The 14,836-nt window shown below is 34.3% G+C and overlaps 1 protein-coding gene across 3 annotated transcripts in view; it reads right to left on the reverse strand.

Moving 5' to 3' along the window:
• Positions 1 to 915: 915 nt before the first annotated feature.
• The window catches only part of LOC109086323 (nucleosome assembly protein 1-like 4), a 15,301-nt gene continuing 1,380 nt past the window's right edge, over positions 916 to 14,836 (reverse strand). Inside the window, exons 4-15 of one of the 3 annotated variants that reach the window (XM_042752630.1) lie at positions 13,846 to 14,005; positions 13,037 to 13,120; positions 12,723 to 12,854; positions 11,427 to 11,498; positions 11,191 to 11,330; positions 9,544 to 9,689; positions 6,044 to 6,060; positions 5,512 to 5,631; positions 5,089 to 5,124; positions 4,944 to 4,994; positions 4,272 to 4,304; positions 916 to 1,892 (exon numbers count right to left, since the gene is read on the reverse strand). In XM_042752630.1, the coding sequence (XP_042608564.1) occupies positions 4,299 to 4,304; positions 4,944 to 4,994; positions 5,089 to 5,124; positions 5,512 to 5,631; positions 6,044 to 6,060; positions 9,544 to 9,689; positions 11,191 to 11,330; positions 11,427 to 11,498; positions 12,723 to 12,854; positions 13,037 to 13,120; positions 13,846 to 14,005 (964 nt within the window). In that variant the 3' untranslated portion in view covers positions 916 to 1,892; positions 4,272 to 4,298. Of the gene's footprint in view, positions 1,893 to 4,241; positions 4,305 to 4,943; positions 4,995 to 5,088; positions 5,125 to 5,511; positions 5,632 to 6,043; positions 6,061 to 9,543; positions 9,690 to 11,190; positions 11,331 to 11,426; positions 11,499 to 12,722; positions 12,855 to 13,036; positions 13,121 to 13,845; positions 14,006 to 14,836 lie in introns of those variants that run through there. The other 2 variants (XM_042752628.1, XM_042752629.1) reach the window with 2 other exon arrangements.

Below are 14,836 nucleotides of genomic sequence, written 5' to 3' on the forward strand. Positions count from 1 at the left end.
TAGACTGATCATGTGATCCAAACATGGCCGCCAACATGAGGGGGGACCACCCTTATGTAAAATAAAACAGCTTGTATCCTTCTGAAAGGACTTAAAGCTTCATTAAATGTGGGTTTACATAATTTCAATACATTTGTAAAATTATTTACTTTTTAGATGTAGTGCATGTTTAATCAGAGACATTCTGATGTTTGCATATCACACCGTGAGAAATCTTTCGAACCGCTTTCATGCCTTTAAGCATCACAAAACTAGAATGACAATAATGTCATTCCAACCATGCCATGATGATAAAAAGCAGGAGACAAATTCTGCCCATTCCACTCTGAAGTATAGCAAGACTTCGAGATCATTTTTAACAACATCTTCAAACTCGCGAAAGAAACCAGAGCGGGAGGTGTGAAAGTGGGAATGATCCCAGACAGAACCGATCCGGCTTTCTGGAATCTAAACCAGCGGATTACACACTTGAGAAAGTACTAAGAGAATGCAAGCAAGTATTTCACACAAAGCCGCCTCACATTGGTGAAGCAGTATCAGTGCTGAGATTCCTCACATAGCTGACGCTTTCTGGAATCTGGTTTGTTGGGGATCAGTTTCCCGCTCTAATTTCCACCTAATTACGCTCACAGAATAATTATAGCCTTCCACGGTCATTTCAAGCATTATATTTCTCTTAAACAGGACATAATAAGGTATTAAACGAGCTGAAGTGTTGTAGGTGGTCGTCAAAGCATTGATCTTTGGATGCTAGGGTGTTCTCAGTGATTGCTTACTGACAGCCTACCTGCAGGTTTCTGTGATATTCTGTTCCATATAAATGGCTCAATTCTTCCAGCTTTATCCACCAGGTGAGAACTGTCAGACTTCACAGTTATGCAACAACAATAAAAAAAAGAGCAAGACTTTGCGGCATCATGTCGCACAACATTTAATAGAATCTTTTTGTCTATTTTGTACAAAATGGAAACAATGCTGCATTACAAACCAAAAGAAGTTCCAGATAAGGCTACGGCTCTCACACAGTTTAAACGGAGAGTAAACCTGCAATGGCTTTTAGATCTGCTCGTTAACATTCCCAATACTGATGCAATTCTGTGCATGAATGCAAGCAACTTGACACATAACCACACAGTGAAATAAAATACAACTGAAATCCCATGTCAACGTGCATGGCATGGATATGGGTTATGTCACGAAGGGATGGGGAATTCAATGACGCCCAACCCTGGAGACGAATCAGAAATATTCTATTACCACAATCCACATCGTTCGGCTACCATTGAGCAGGACGATCCACATCAAAACACTTTCGTAACTACATTGTAACAGCTATATCGGAAATTTAAGTTATGTCAGATTCGTGAAGACAGCAGGTTCATTTTGTTGGCAAAAGAAACCCTGAGTAATGCTACACTGGACGATGCCTGGGAGCACATATCATCTGGGGAGTGTCCAAAAACCTGCTATGTTATAAAAATGGCCATGGTTGCATATGGACGTTAAGAATTCAAAACACATGTGGCATCTTTTCTTGACCCTCATGCACACCAGCTCTACGTTTCGAATATAGAAAATAAAATAAATCATACGTCTTTATACATATTATCCATTTTGAGGGTTAATTTTTGGCGCGTGAAATTACACGACTTGCGAAAGAGAAGGTCATCTGAGGTCATCTCTGTAAAAGTAAACAGTAGAGAAATAAACAAACAAACAAACATGCATTTCCTAAACAGCGTTTGGTTTCCTATTGCATTAGTGTGGCGAGTCCACGAGGAAATGAGGCCTGCGTCCACATCGTCGAATTGTCTGACGGACAGCCGAGTTGTGCCGTGGCTATCTGTTCACCAGTCTTACTGCTGTTTGCACTCTGCAGGCGGAGGGTCTTTCTGTTGGAACAACGAGACAGAGATTAAAGATAGAAGAATTATGAATATTATTACAGGCACTGCGCAAAAGGAAGTAATGATTTGCCTGATGATGGTTTTGTTTATAAATACATGCTTTGTTTGGTAAAAGTGAAGTGTGTAATTTCTGCACCAGTAGTTGCATCAACCGTAATAGCAAAACTAATGTTTTCGAACAGACTTTGGCTCCGCCCCATCTGCCATTGGTTGCAAATTGGACTACCCCAAAGTTAAACAATAAAGTGCATTAATGCCTGCCCAGTTTTTAAGTGGTGCTGGTTTTGGAAGTATTTTTTTGTTCATTTTTCCCATAGAGATTTAAAAATACCCTTTGTTAAAGCCTTATAAGCCATGAAAACCACCCAGCTACGAGCTACTTCAAACTTTTATTTGAAGCAAAAAAGTATTTGAAAATCCGACAAAAGAACAAAGGTACAAGACTGTGTACTTAACTAGTTTAATTGGGGTGGGGGGCTAAAAGGGATTATGTTCTGGGGTACTCTCCAAAATGGCAGAAGACGTAACTCGGGAAGAAGAATTGTTGAATAAATTATATAATAGTTTCCTTTGCGCACAAAAAGTATTCTCACTGCTTTGTAAACTTACGGTTGAGCCCCTGATGTCACATGGTCTATTGTACTGATGTCCTTGCTACGTTACTGTGCCTTGATTTTGGTAGTGTCTATGGAGGGTCACAGAGCTCTCAGATTTCATCAAAAACATCTTAATTTGTGTTCTGAAGATGAAGGAAGGTCTTACGGGTTTGGGACGACATGAGGGTGAGTAATTAATGACTGAATTTTCATTCTTACCACATAAAGAGAGTAAGGAGAGATGACTGAGGACGATGGCGAATGATCTGCAGATCATGAGCACTACTGACTAACATCTAATCTTGTAAAATGTGACCCATAATCACAAAAACAGCCAAAAAAAAACTTAGCAAAAAAAAGCACAAAATTATCCAAAAATAAAATTATCAAATAATATCTTATTTTTCTTTTATGCCAAAAATCATTAGGATATTAAGTAAAGATCATGTTCAATGAAGATATTTAGAAAATTTCCTACCGTAAATATATCAAACTTAATTTTGGATTTGTAACATGCATTGCTAAGAACTTCATTTGGACAACTTTAAAGGCGATTTTCTCAGTATTTAGATTTTTATTCAAATTCCAAAGATTGTTGGAATTTTCTGTACAGCATCATGAATAATGTATTTTTCAACTAGGACTCCACTGTTAAACACTATTATTTAAAACATGAGTTGAAATAATGTAAACCGATTAAACAAAATTGTAAAAATCTGTAAAAAAAAAAAAAAAAAAAGAAAGAAAAAATTCCCATGGAGAAAATAAATGGCATTTTTACTTCCAGAACCCGACTACTGCACACCATTAAGCCAGAAATTGATATGTCTGACCAGACCACTTAATATGTATTTTGACTTTAAAATTACACACTTCACCTATAAGGTTAATTTAATGAGTGGGAGTTGAGAAGTTTAGTCTTAAATGTCATTTTCACACTTTCATTCGTTTGTTTATTCAATTCCAAATTTGACTGTTGCATCCTCCTGGCTGATCTGCTTTCACATTTTTAGGGTTGTTTCCAACTCGGTTCGCTTGCAAAACACTTTCACCATGGTAAACACTCTCTAGTAGTATTGAGCACCTGCCATCTAAGTTCAGATGGCAGGTATTGTTGATGTTCGGCAATGATAAATTACTTTCTGTATTTATCATTGAAGAAAATATTTATTTCACTTCAATTACATTTGTTTTTATTACTATTTTCAATAAGCATCTATTTGTGAACAAAAATGGAAATTATACGTAACTAATAATATTTGCGTACATCTGGCTGATCTATTTTCCCTTTTTCAAAGTTGTTTTTAACCACAGTATGTTTGCAAAATACTTTCACCATCAAAGTGATTAGCATCTATTTGCAAACAGTGTATTTGCAACTTCACACAAATGCATAAAATCTCAAATCAACAGTTGTTTTGAGCTTTCTATAGATCAAAGATATTAGGCAGCACAACTGTTTTAAACATTGATAATATCAACATTGCGGTTTCAAACCACGGTATGTTTGCAAAATACTTTTACCATCGAAGTGTTTAGCATCTATATGTGAACAAAAATGCTCATTATACGTAATTAATAGTAGTTTGCCGTGTTCACATGAAACAAAATCTGCCGTTTTCAAGCAAAACTTAACAGTCCGCACACAAACTTTTCATGTGAAAGTGACATAAGGGTGAAAGCAGAGGAGAAAGGCTATAACAATGAAGGGAAGACGGATCAAAAGATAGATTGGAAATAGCGCCACATCCCTTCAAGTGTCTCTTACCTAGAAATGCATGAAGTGAGAAATGAATTATGCCTGTAAAGGGGAAGTGGAGGGACAAACACACAGGTTTACACATCAGGCATGCAGCTGATCATGAAGCACTATACAAGGTAATGCTTTCAATCCAGACCACCTCAATCAAAACCAGATCAGCAATATGGATTTATTCAATGCACTGATTAAGAGACGACTATGTTTGGAATACAATAATACAACTACTACTTTTAAGTATGCCTTATGTACACAGTGCACAGTACACTAAATGTGCAGTATACAAACTAAGTATACAGTGGGAATATTGTATTTCAGAATGCAATGTAATGAAATTTCTACCAAGTGCCAAAAGTTGAGACATGTTTACATAAAATCATACATATAATGCGCAGTAACCAGTAAGTCGTGCATGGCATACTAATTTGTTGCTGCATATTTTATACAGTTTCATATAAGTATATAGAAAAAAAATTGTAAGCAGCACACAGCATCTACTAGTTTGCAAGTATTTTATTTTAAAAACAATCTACAATCCCAGCAGAACTTCTCAAATTTGTGATAAATTTGATTAAGATATTAAAAAATGTATAACCCCAGCTAATTGCATGCTGCTTTTTGCTTTTTTAATAATGATAGTTGATAATGCATAATAGACAAACAGATTATTTAAATGCTCACCGTGGGATCAAAATCTCCCTCATCCTCTTCTTCACCTTCGTCATCCAGATCCTGAATGACACATGATAGTCTGCTGTTACACTGCAACTGCCCATACATTTAGACTATTATTAAATGGTAAATGTGTCTATTAAAGGATTCTCACCTCCTCCTCTCCCTCTTCAAGATCCTCCTCTTCATACTGCAAAACAGCATAGAATTACACATACGTTATAAAATAAAAGCAATATATTTTATTTTACAGAGGGTCTAGGTGAGACATTAAATATTTACAATATTATTTTGGTGCCAATATAAAATTAAACAACATCACACATACATTTTAATGCTCTTTTTGTCCTTTATTTTTTTTTTTTATTTAAAATGGTGAAAATCTACTAAAAAGTGACCCATTCCAAGAGTCTTAACACAAAATGAAATCCAATAAAATAATAACTATTTTATTACAATTTAAGCTAATGTACAGCATACATACATCAAAATGTATATTAAATATATTCAGATTTTTTTTTTTTTAATCTATAGTCAGTCCTAGATTTCCTTGTGACAGTAAAAAGAGCAGACGTACACTCTCGTCGTCCTCTAAGGCCTCTCCAGTGAAATAAAGCACCGCTCTGGGAATGACCCGCTCTCGGAAGAAGTGTCCGATCTCAAAATCTGTAGTTAGAGTGAAGTCCAAGTCTACATCCTGGACACAAACACACACAATGAGCATCCAATGGAAGTTTTTAGAGTAAAGTATTGAATTAAAAACTTTGAATAATTCCAGGACTGAAAATAGCATCTACTGATGTCATACTAATGCCACACTTTCAATATTGTGACCTAGAGATGTTATCGAGCACTGACTAAGAAGCCATTGTGCAATGACTGTGCTTGTGTTTTTTTAAGCAGCCACGTTACTATATGAAGAGTTAACCGTAACTGACGCAGGAACACTTTAGATGTTTCTTGTTGGTGGCGTGTTCTCTAAACTCGCAGAGGAGGATTGAGCTGCAGTATGTGTTTGTGTAGGCAGCTAAAAGACATGTGCTGCACACTTCCATGATTCAGAGGTTTACAAACACGACAAAACACAGAGCGCAGGACGTCTCACTCACCATTCCATCAGGCGACGCTAGAAAAGAAAAGAAAAGAAAAGACAAAGTATTAATTCTGGCAAAAATTCCACAAAAAAATGAAAAATGCCACAACAGCAAAATAAATTATATTGTGGAAAAATTAAATATAGCCTATTAGTTTATTTTCATCACAATTAACTTAACTGAATTCACATTCTCTTAATATATCATGATGGTTTTTGTAATTACATAATAAGTTGTTATATTTTATAATGTTAAAATGATATAGCTTATATATATATATATATATATATATATATATATATATATATATATATATATAGCAAGCTCACTTTCTATGAGCAAATGAGCAAAAAAAAAAAATGCATCACATTTCCACAAAAATATTGTCAATTATAAGAAATGCTCAAAATTAGATTACTGCAACACAGGAACATAATTTAAATTTTATTTAAATAGAAAACAGTTATTTTAAATTGCAATAATATTTTATAATATTTGGGGGTTTTTTTGTTATGCATTTTTGATCAAATAATTATGCAGTCTCGGTGAGCATATGCATACAAACAGACACATTCTCAATTTTGTATTATATTTGTCCTAATTTATTCAAAAATACAGTAATAATTTTTGGTAGTGTGTGTGTGTGTGTGTGTGTGTATATACATATATATGTTTCAATATTGCATAATAATAAACAATTTTAACATTGTGGTAATGAGAATTTGGGGTGAAAACGTTTATTTGTCATTAAAATTAGGCCGTAATGCAAAACAGTCCAAAATCAGGCTTAATTTTCTTTCTATTTAAGGTAAAATATGACTCAGACTTGTTCCTGACAGGTTTTGTGAGTTTCAAACATGCAAATGCAAGTCATTTTTTGGAAAGGAGCTGATCAAAGTCTGGCCTGAAGGAGACGTCTCTTCAGAGTCTTTTTTCGGAAATCCATCAAGTCCTGAACGCATTACATCATCCAGTTACAGCCACACTGCTGCCATTTCTGTGCAAGTGCTGCACCTCAGACGGGAATGTTGTGGAAATCACCTCGGTAACAGATAAATTACACACATCCGGCGACACGGTGATAGACGGTAAGAGCGCCTCTTTCCCACAGTCCGTGTGCAGGACGGGCGGCATTCTTTACCTGCCGCTCCATCAGAGGGGCTGACGGGAAAATGCCGCTTAAAATGCAAAGCATTCAATTCTTAGCATTTTTGAAAAGGGTGACTGAGGTGAAGGAAAAGCAACAATGTCATGGCGGTTGAAGATACAAATTCAACTGGCATTCCTTTGCTGGGAGACAAGACGAGGGAGAAAGAAAAAACAAAACAGGTGGGCGGGAAAAGTTTATATGAGGCCGTGTTTGGCTATTAAAAACTGAAGAAGACGACATGAATGTTGCCCAGAGGCAGTCAGTATAAATGCTCAAGATTATGTCAAAAATGTAAAAACTGGACGAATGGAACGTAAAGTTGGATTTCATATGAAAGTTTTCAACTCATCTTTGTCTAAAAGTGTTTCCTGGGTATTGGTGAATGTGGTTAAAATATGGCTGGCTGTGGCACAATAAACCTGTTTTTGTGTGTGTGTGTGTGTGTGTGTGTGTGTGTGTGTGTGTGTGTATTAAAAACACATTCAGTTTATTAGTACAATTTCAGAAATCTTAGCTTTTTCAGTTATGCAAGTTTGGGATCAGTAAGATTTAAAAAGTATGATTTTAAGATGTCTCTTATGTTCATTTATTTGATCAAAAATACAGTAAAATCAGTAATATTGTGAAATAGTATTGCAATTTGAAATAACTGTTTATACATATATATATATATTATATATATATATATATATATATATATATATATATATATATATATATATTTTTTTTTTTTTTTTTTTTAAATGTCATTTATTCCTGTGGTGTAAAGCTGTATTTTCAGCATCATTCCTCCAGTCTTCAGTGTCACATGATCCTTCAGAAATCATTCTGATATGTTGTACTATTATTATTATGTTAAAAAAAATTGTGCTGCATAATATTTTTTTTTTTTGGATTCTGTGATATTTGTTTTTAGGATTCTTTGATGAATAAAAAAAGTTAAAAAGAACAGCATTTATTCAAAATAGAAATCTTTTGTAACAATTTTAGTTTCTTCTATCACTTTTGATCAATTTAACATATCTTTGCAGAATAAAAATTACTAATTTCTTAAAAAATATATAAATAAATAAATGTATAATGTTACAAAAGATTTCAATTTTGATTTTACACCTTCTATTTAGAGTTCTAAAATCAGCCAATCACAACGCAGGTGACTGACCTGTATTTATGGAGGTAAATCAGTAGCTTTAACTCGAGGGCTTGTTGATCTGAATGTAAGAACTTGTCATATTAACATTCGTATTTGTAAATTGAAATTACACTCACAGCTCTGATGTGAAAAGCTGAATCTTTCAATTAGCACAGACAAGGATCAAAACACCCGTGTTTTGAATTGGAAGTTGTAGATTAATAGTTACAAATGTGTAAAATGACATTCACACAAAGAAAATGACATACACAAATGTTTACAACAAATTTACTTTTGCATTTCAGTTTCGCTGCACAACGTCAAGTCGGCACTTACAACGTCTCAGATCTGGCAGTACAAGTTCAAATTCTAGCGCTCTGACTTTTACTACTCCTTTTGCGGTATTCCTGTTGCAAAACTCAGGAATACCTGGTTAAAGGTAATAAAGCTGTGAGTGTAAATTTCAACTTACAAATACGAATGTTAATATGACAAGTTCTCACATTCAGATCAACAAGCCCTCGAGACAACAAGCCCCTGTAGAATTCATAGATTCAAATGATCACACTTTTCACTGTCCAGATGTCTCCAATAAGACAGTTCTGAATGGAGCTCAATGGGAGATTGAGTTATCAAGCGCCCCCTGGAGGATGTTTGAATTACATACAAAATAGTATGTAGTGGATGTTTGTTTTATCTATTCAAGCAAAAACTCTTGTTTGGTGCCCCCTGCTGTCCACAAGACACTAAAAAGCACATTTGCACACAAATAAACTATACTTAAACACACATATCCCATGAAAAACACACAATTTCAAAGGAATTGATATTGTTGATATTCCTCATGACAGATAGTTCTCACACTTCAAGTCAGTTGCTCAAATAACAGAATGAATTGTGCCTGGTTGACATATTTCCATCAGTAAAAATGATGAATTAACCACTAATTAGTAGTAAGAGATATTTGGCCAAACCGACAAACCTATTCAGAGACTTACTGACACAGAACATAACAATAAAAGCCTTTGCATGCTGCAAGAAAGGATGTCAAAGCATTTGAAAACACGCTCAATTATCTTAATCCCAAGATTTCAGTCTAATTAAATCATACAAAGAGGATGGCATTTAGATTTGTTTAGGTTTATTTCACAAACTGAGACGAGGCTTAGTCTTTTGTTGCGCTGTTAACGGTGATTCTCTGTTCTTCTGTTGGGAAGCCACATTTTCTCTTACCTTTCTCCGGATTGAAGAAGTTGAAGAATGATTCCTGAGGAACCTCTTTGGTGACCGTCCGAACCGTCCCTCTGCCTTTGTGTTTCTGCTTCTTCTTAACAATTCTGACCGTCACGTCTTTGCCTTTGTGCCAGTCAATCTTACAACTGAAACACAATAGAAAACGCAGCAGTTAGAAACACTGCGAATCCAGATTCATGTCAAGAACTGAATCAAATGTAAATGCAAAGTGTTGTCCTCTCATCATGAACGTGCCATTTATGCAAAATCTGAGCAGCACATATTTTTGGAAATATGACACTACTGGTCAAAGTTTGCAATAATTACGATTTTTTTGAAGAAAGTTTCTTTATGTTCACCAAGGCTGCATTTGTTTGATTAAAAATGCAGTAAAAATAGTAATATTGTGAAAAGAAACCTTGCAATTAAAAATAACTTTTTTTTCTATTTGAATATATTGTAAAATGTAATTTATTCCTGTGATACAAAGATGAATTTTCAGCATCATTACTCTTCAGAGTCACATGATCCTTCAGAAATCATTCGAATATACTGATTTGCTACACAATTATCATTTATTATTGGTGCTTGATTATTATAATAGTTATTGTAAACATTTTGCTGCTTAATATATGTGTTTTTTTTAGGATTCTGTTGAATAGAAAGTTCAAAAGAACAGCATTTATTTGAAACCGAAATATTTTCTAATTATTAATGTCTTTCCTGTCACTTTTGATCAATTTAATTCTTTCTTGCTGAATAAAAGCATTAATTATTATCATCTTTATTCATTTTTTAAGTACCCTAAACTTTTACACGACAGTATATCATGATTTAAAATAAAATATTAAGCAGCCCGACTGTTTTCAACATTGATGATAATCAGAAATGAGTAATGATGTTGAAAATTCAGATTTACATCTCAGGAATAAATTACGGTTAAATGTATATTCAAACAGAAAACACTTATTTGAAACCCTAATAATATTTCACAACTAGTTTTGAATCCAATAAATGCTGCCTTGTTGCACGTTCTTTCAAAAACCTTAAAATATCTTAATTAGTCCAACCTTTTCACTGTATTTTTATATATATACACAATAGCAGTGGTTGACCGATATATCGGCCAATGTTTGGCATTTTTCAAATATAGGCATCGGCCGATAAGTTTTTCTGCTTGGCCGATGTGTTTGAAATTTCAAATTATGCTGCACTTTATGCATTTGCCCACTGTCATATTCATATCATTTTCTCTGTGTGCTGTATGTAAGATAAGTGTTACCCTGGCTTTATTTGAAAAATATGATTCCCAATGCACACAAACTTCCCAGAATACTGAGTGCCCTGTTGGTTACAGTTTACTTCCTTTTTAATTATATTTTAATCAAATATTTATTTATTTGTGAAAAATACTTTGTCATCTAAAGTACAAGTATGTTTATTTTACACATTTATTTTTGAATCCATTATCAAATTATTTAAAATTTCTTAAATATTAATAATAATAATAATAAAAATTATATTGGTTTAATATCGGCTATCGACCCCCCTGGTTTCCAAGATATCGGCATCTGCATCAGCTGTCAAAAAAAAACAAAAAAACAATATGGGTCGACCACTACACAGTAGGCCATTTCTCCATCTTACCCTTCACAGTCTATGATCTCCGGGCCCTCGAATGAGAATGGATCTTCTGCGTCCGGCTCTGATTTCATCTTGTAGACTTTAGTGAGGACCGTGTTACTGAAGTAGCTGTTGGGCTCGAAGTAGAACTCTAACGTGAAACTCTGTTTTGACAAACAATTGAACAGTATTGAAAACCTGGATCCATTTGTTAAAAAATGTCAGTAGTAAACAGAAGCTTGTTTAGCTGTTTGACAAACCATCGGCTGTCCAGGCTCCGAAAACTTCACAGTGATGTCCTGCAGGTGTTTCAGGATCGGCTCATCATGCTCCTACAGGAAACAAAAAGATCCCAGAATGGTTAAACCAAGGCAGCATGGACGCAACTTCATGTTTTCGGCACTGGGGAAGGTTTTCAGGGGAAGTTCATTCTGTGAAATGGATTATAAGGTAAAGCAGAGCTGAGGGAATCCACAGAAAAATCAGCTGATGAACTCTGAGGATGCCGACCTACTGATCACTTATGTATACAAAAGAAATTTCAAGATAATTATGCATTAAAGGACGATATGATCAGATTGCATGTGAATTCTGCATGCACCAATACAAAATCGCATATCCTCTATAAGCTTCCTGTCACAAGAACCACATCCTGTGTAACCCACATCAACTCTTTATGCAAAAGGTCAAAGCAGACACTTTCTATATTGTTTTATGCATTGTTTTATGCAGTGTGTTTAAACCGTTATTCATTATAAAATGTAAAGCTGGAGCTCCAAAATCGCTACACACACACATCCGAGTCTACAGTTCATTCTTCTTCTTATAAAACATGTAATAATAATAGACCACAGCAAATTCAGTGTGATCACTGCAATTACTCACTGTAAATATTGATTTATTATTTTACCAAATTACTGTAAAATTCTATTTTAAATTATAAGTAAAACCCTATTTTTATTTTATTTTATTATATTTTATTTTATTTGCCAGTGATTCGTGTTCTGAATATCAGCACTACACCGGAGCAAATTCATTTTAATGGAGGTAACTTTTAATATTTTATTTAAAATTTTAATTAAAACCCAAATTTGAGGTTGCTATTATTATTAGAAAATGTATATTAACATATAATATATATATATATATATATATATATATATATATATATATATATATATATATATATATATATATATATATATATATATAAAATAATAATTTATTATTATTGGCCAATGGTTTATATTTGTGCATAATAACAGCCATAAACCATGGCAAATTCACTATAATGCAAGGTTATGGTTTTATTATAAAAGAAATGCATAAAAATAATAATAATTATTATTATTATTATTGCCCAATGACTCATGTTGTCCATAAACGGCCCTAAATCAAAGCAATTATCTGTAATAACTGTAAGGCTTTCTGCTTTATTTCACCAAATTACTGCTAAATTCTATTTAAAATTGTAATGAAAACCCTACCATAATTAATTTTTATTTTTATTATTTTTTTTTTTTGCGAAGATATTAATAAAGGAGAAGTAAAGCGACCTGCAGCATTTCTGCCAGCATATCCACACGTTTGAAGATGGTGAGCCAGAACTCCGGGACTCCTCTCGGATCATCGGCTCCGGCTGAATCTGCCTGCTTCTCCTCCAGAGCAGCTTTTTTCTGCAAATCTTCCTGTGGGTCAAAAATATTTGGTTAAATAAGACCATTATCACTTCATCCTCAGATTGGACTTTTCAGTAACTCAGGGCTTTCAGCAAAAAAAAACCTTGCCAAGAAAGCAGAATGCTTGAAAATTGTAATTTGCAATTGATATGATACTATATTTTTCAGTATTCTCACAAGTATCGACTTACAGCAAGCTCCTCTTCCTCCCGGTCACTTTGCCATTCGCATTCCTCATCTGTGGGTTCAACAGCGCCAGCCACAATATCCCGTCTCTGAACAAAGGAGCATTGTGCTATGTGACATCATCAATTCATATCCATGACATCATCATTTCAAGGGCAAAACTCTTATAGCATTCATTTTGTAAACAAGTGTGTAACACAAAACCACAGCAATTCATTCTCGTTGGATGGGCCTGTAACAAGAAGGCTGGCTTCCCTTTATATGCATTGTGGGTAAAAGGTGAACTACTAGATTGTCTCCAGACAGTTGGACATTCGTTCTGTTGGACTGACTTTAGCACTCATATGAGACCCTGAAGCACAAAACCTTTTTAAGTAGCATGGGTATATTTGTAGCAATAGCCAACAATACACTGTATGGGTCAAATGAGCAATATTTTGTAAATTTCCTACCATAAATATATCAAAACTTAATTCCTTATTAGTGATATGCATTGCTAAGAACTCCATTTAGACAGCTTTAAAGGCGATTTTCTCAATATTAAGAATTTTTGCACCCTCAGATTCCAGATTTTCAGTTTCAAGATGATGTATAAATCCCAATTTCAAAAAAGTTGAACCTTATGACTGGTTCTGTGGTCCGGGGTCACATATTGGTCATGTCCAGGCAAACAGCAAGGCCTGAAGGTCAACTTTCATGCTGGAGAAAGCGTTTCAGGTTTGTGAAGGGTTAAATACTTCAGTGAACCAGCTCCGATCTAACACAGAACGTGTTTGAACAGAATGCTTGCTATTACAGCGAGTCATTTGCATACCTTGTCAAAGTTGGGCTGGTAGAGGCCAGCATACTTCCTCTCGAGCTCATGGACTTCTTCATAGAACTTGGCCTCTATGTTGGCGCTCTGGAGCTGGAGCCTCTTCAGGGCATAAACTCTTCTCTTTACAGTCTTAGGTAGGAGATGGAAATTCAGTGTTCTAGATACCCAAAAGACAGATAACGCAGTTTTACACAACATTAATACAGGTTAAAAACAAACTTAACAGATGTTTATGAAACGCATTACAGAAGTTTACTAAAACAAGGCACAGAGCTGAACAGATGAAACTCTTTACAGATGAAACTCTTTACAGATGCTTACAAAACAAATGATTGTTCAATCTGACATGCATGACACTTTACAGATGTTTCCTAAAACAACAAGTTACAGAACTTTACAGATGAAACTCATGTTTTGAAAACATCTGTAAAGTGTCATAAACTTGAGTTTCATCGGTTACATTTTTTAACTTTTTTTTTTTTTTTTAGTAAATGACTGCAAAGTTTCGTAAACTTGTTTCATAAACATAAACTTTAGCATACTTAAGTTTGAGACTTTACAGATGTTTACAAAGCACAAGTAGGGCTGTGCAAATAATCGAATGTGATGATCATGCGTATCTCGTCAGTAAAGCCGATTCTGTGATTAGTAGTAAATCTCCACATGCTTTCAGATGCAGCAGCATTTATGAAACACTATAAACAGTTTATAAAACAAGTTTATGAAACTTTACAGACATTTACTAAAAAAGTTACAGAACTTAAGAAAAGAAAAGCAAGTTTATAAAACTATAACATTTTTGAGATGTTTACAAAACATAACATAGCTACATTTTACAGATGTTTACGAATCAAATTTATTAAACAGATGCTTACTAAAACCACAAACTTAGTTTATGTCACTTTATAGCTAGATGTTTACAAAACAAGACTTTAACAGCATTATGACACTTTACAGATGTTGAAAGATGCAGGAAGTTTAGTAAACT

Source organism: Cyprinus carpio, chromosome B25 (assembly GCF_018340385.1).
Source record: "Cyprinus carpio isolate SPL01 chromosome B25, ASM1834038v1, whole genome shotgun sequence".
Classification (NCBI taxonomy): Eukaryota; Metazoa; Chordata; class Actinopteri; order Cypriniformes; family Cyprinidae; genus Cyprinus; species Cyprinus carpio.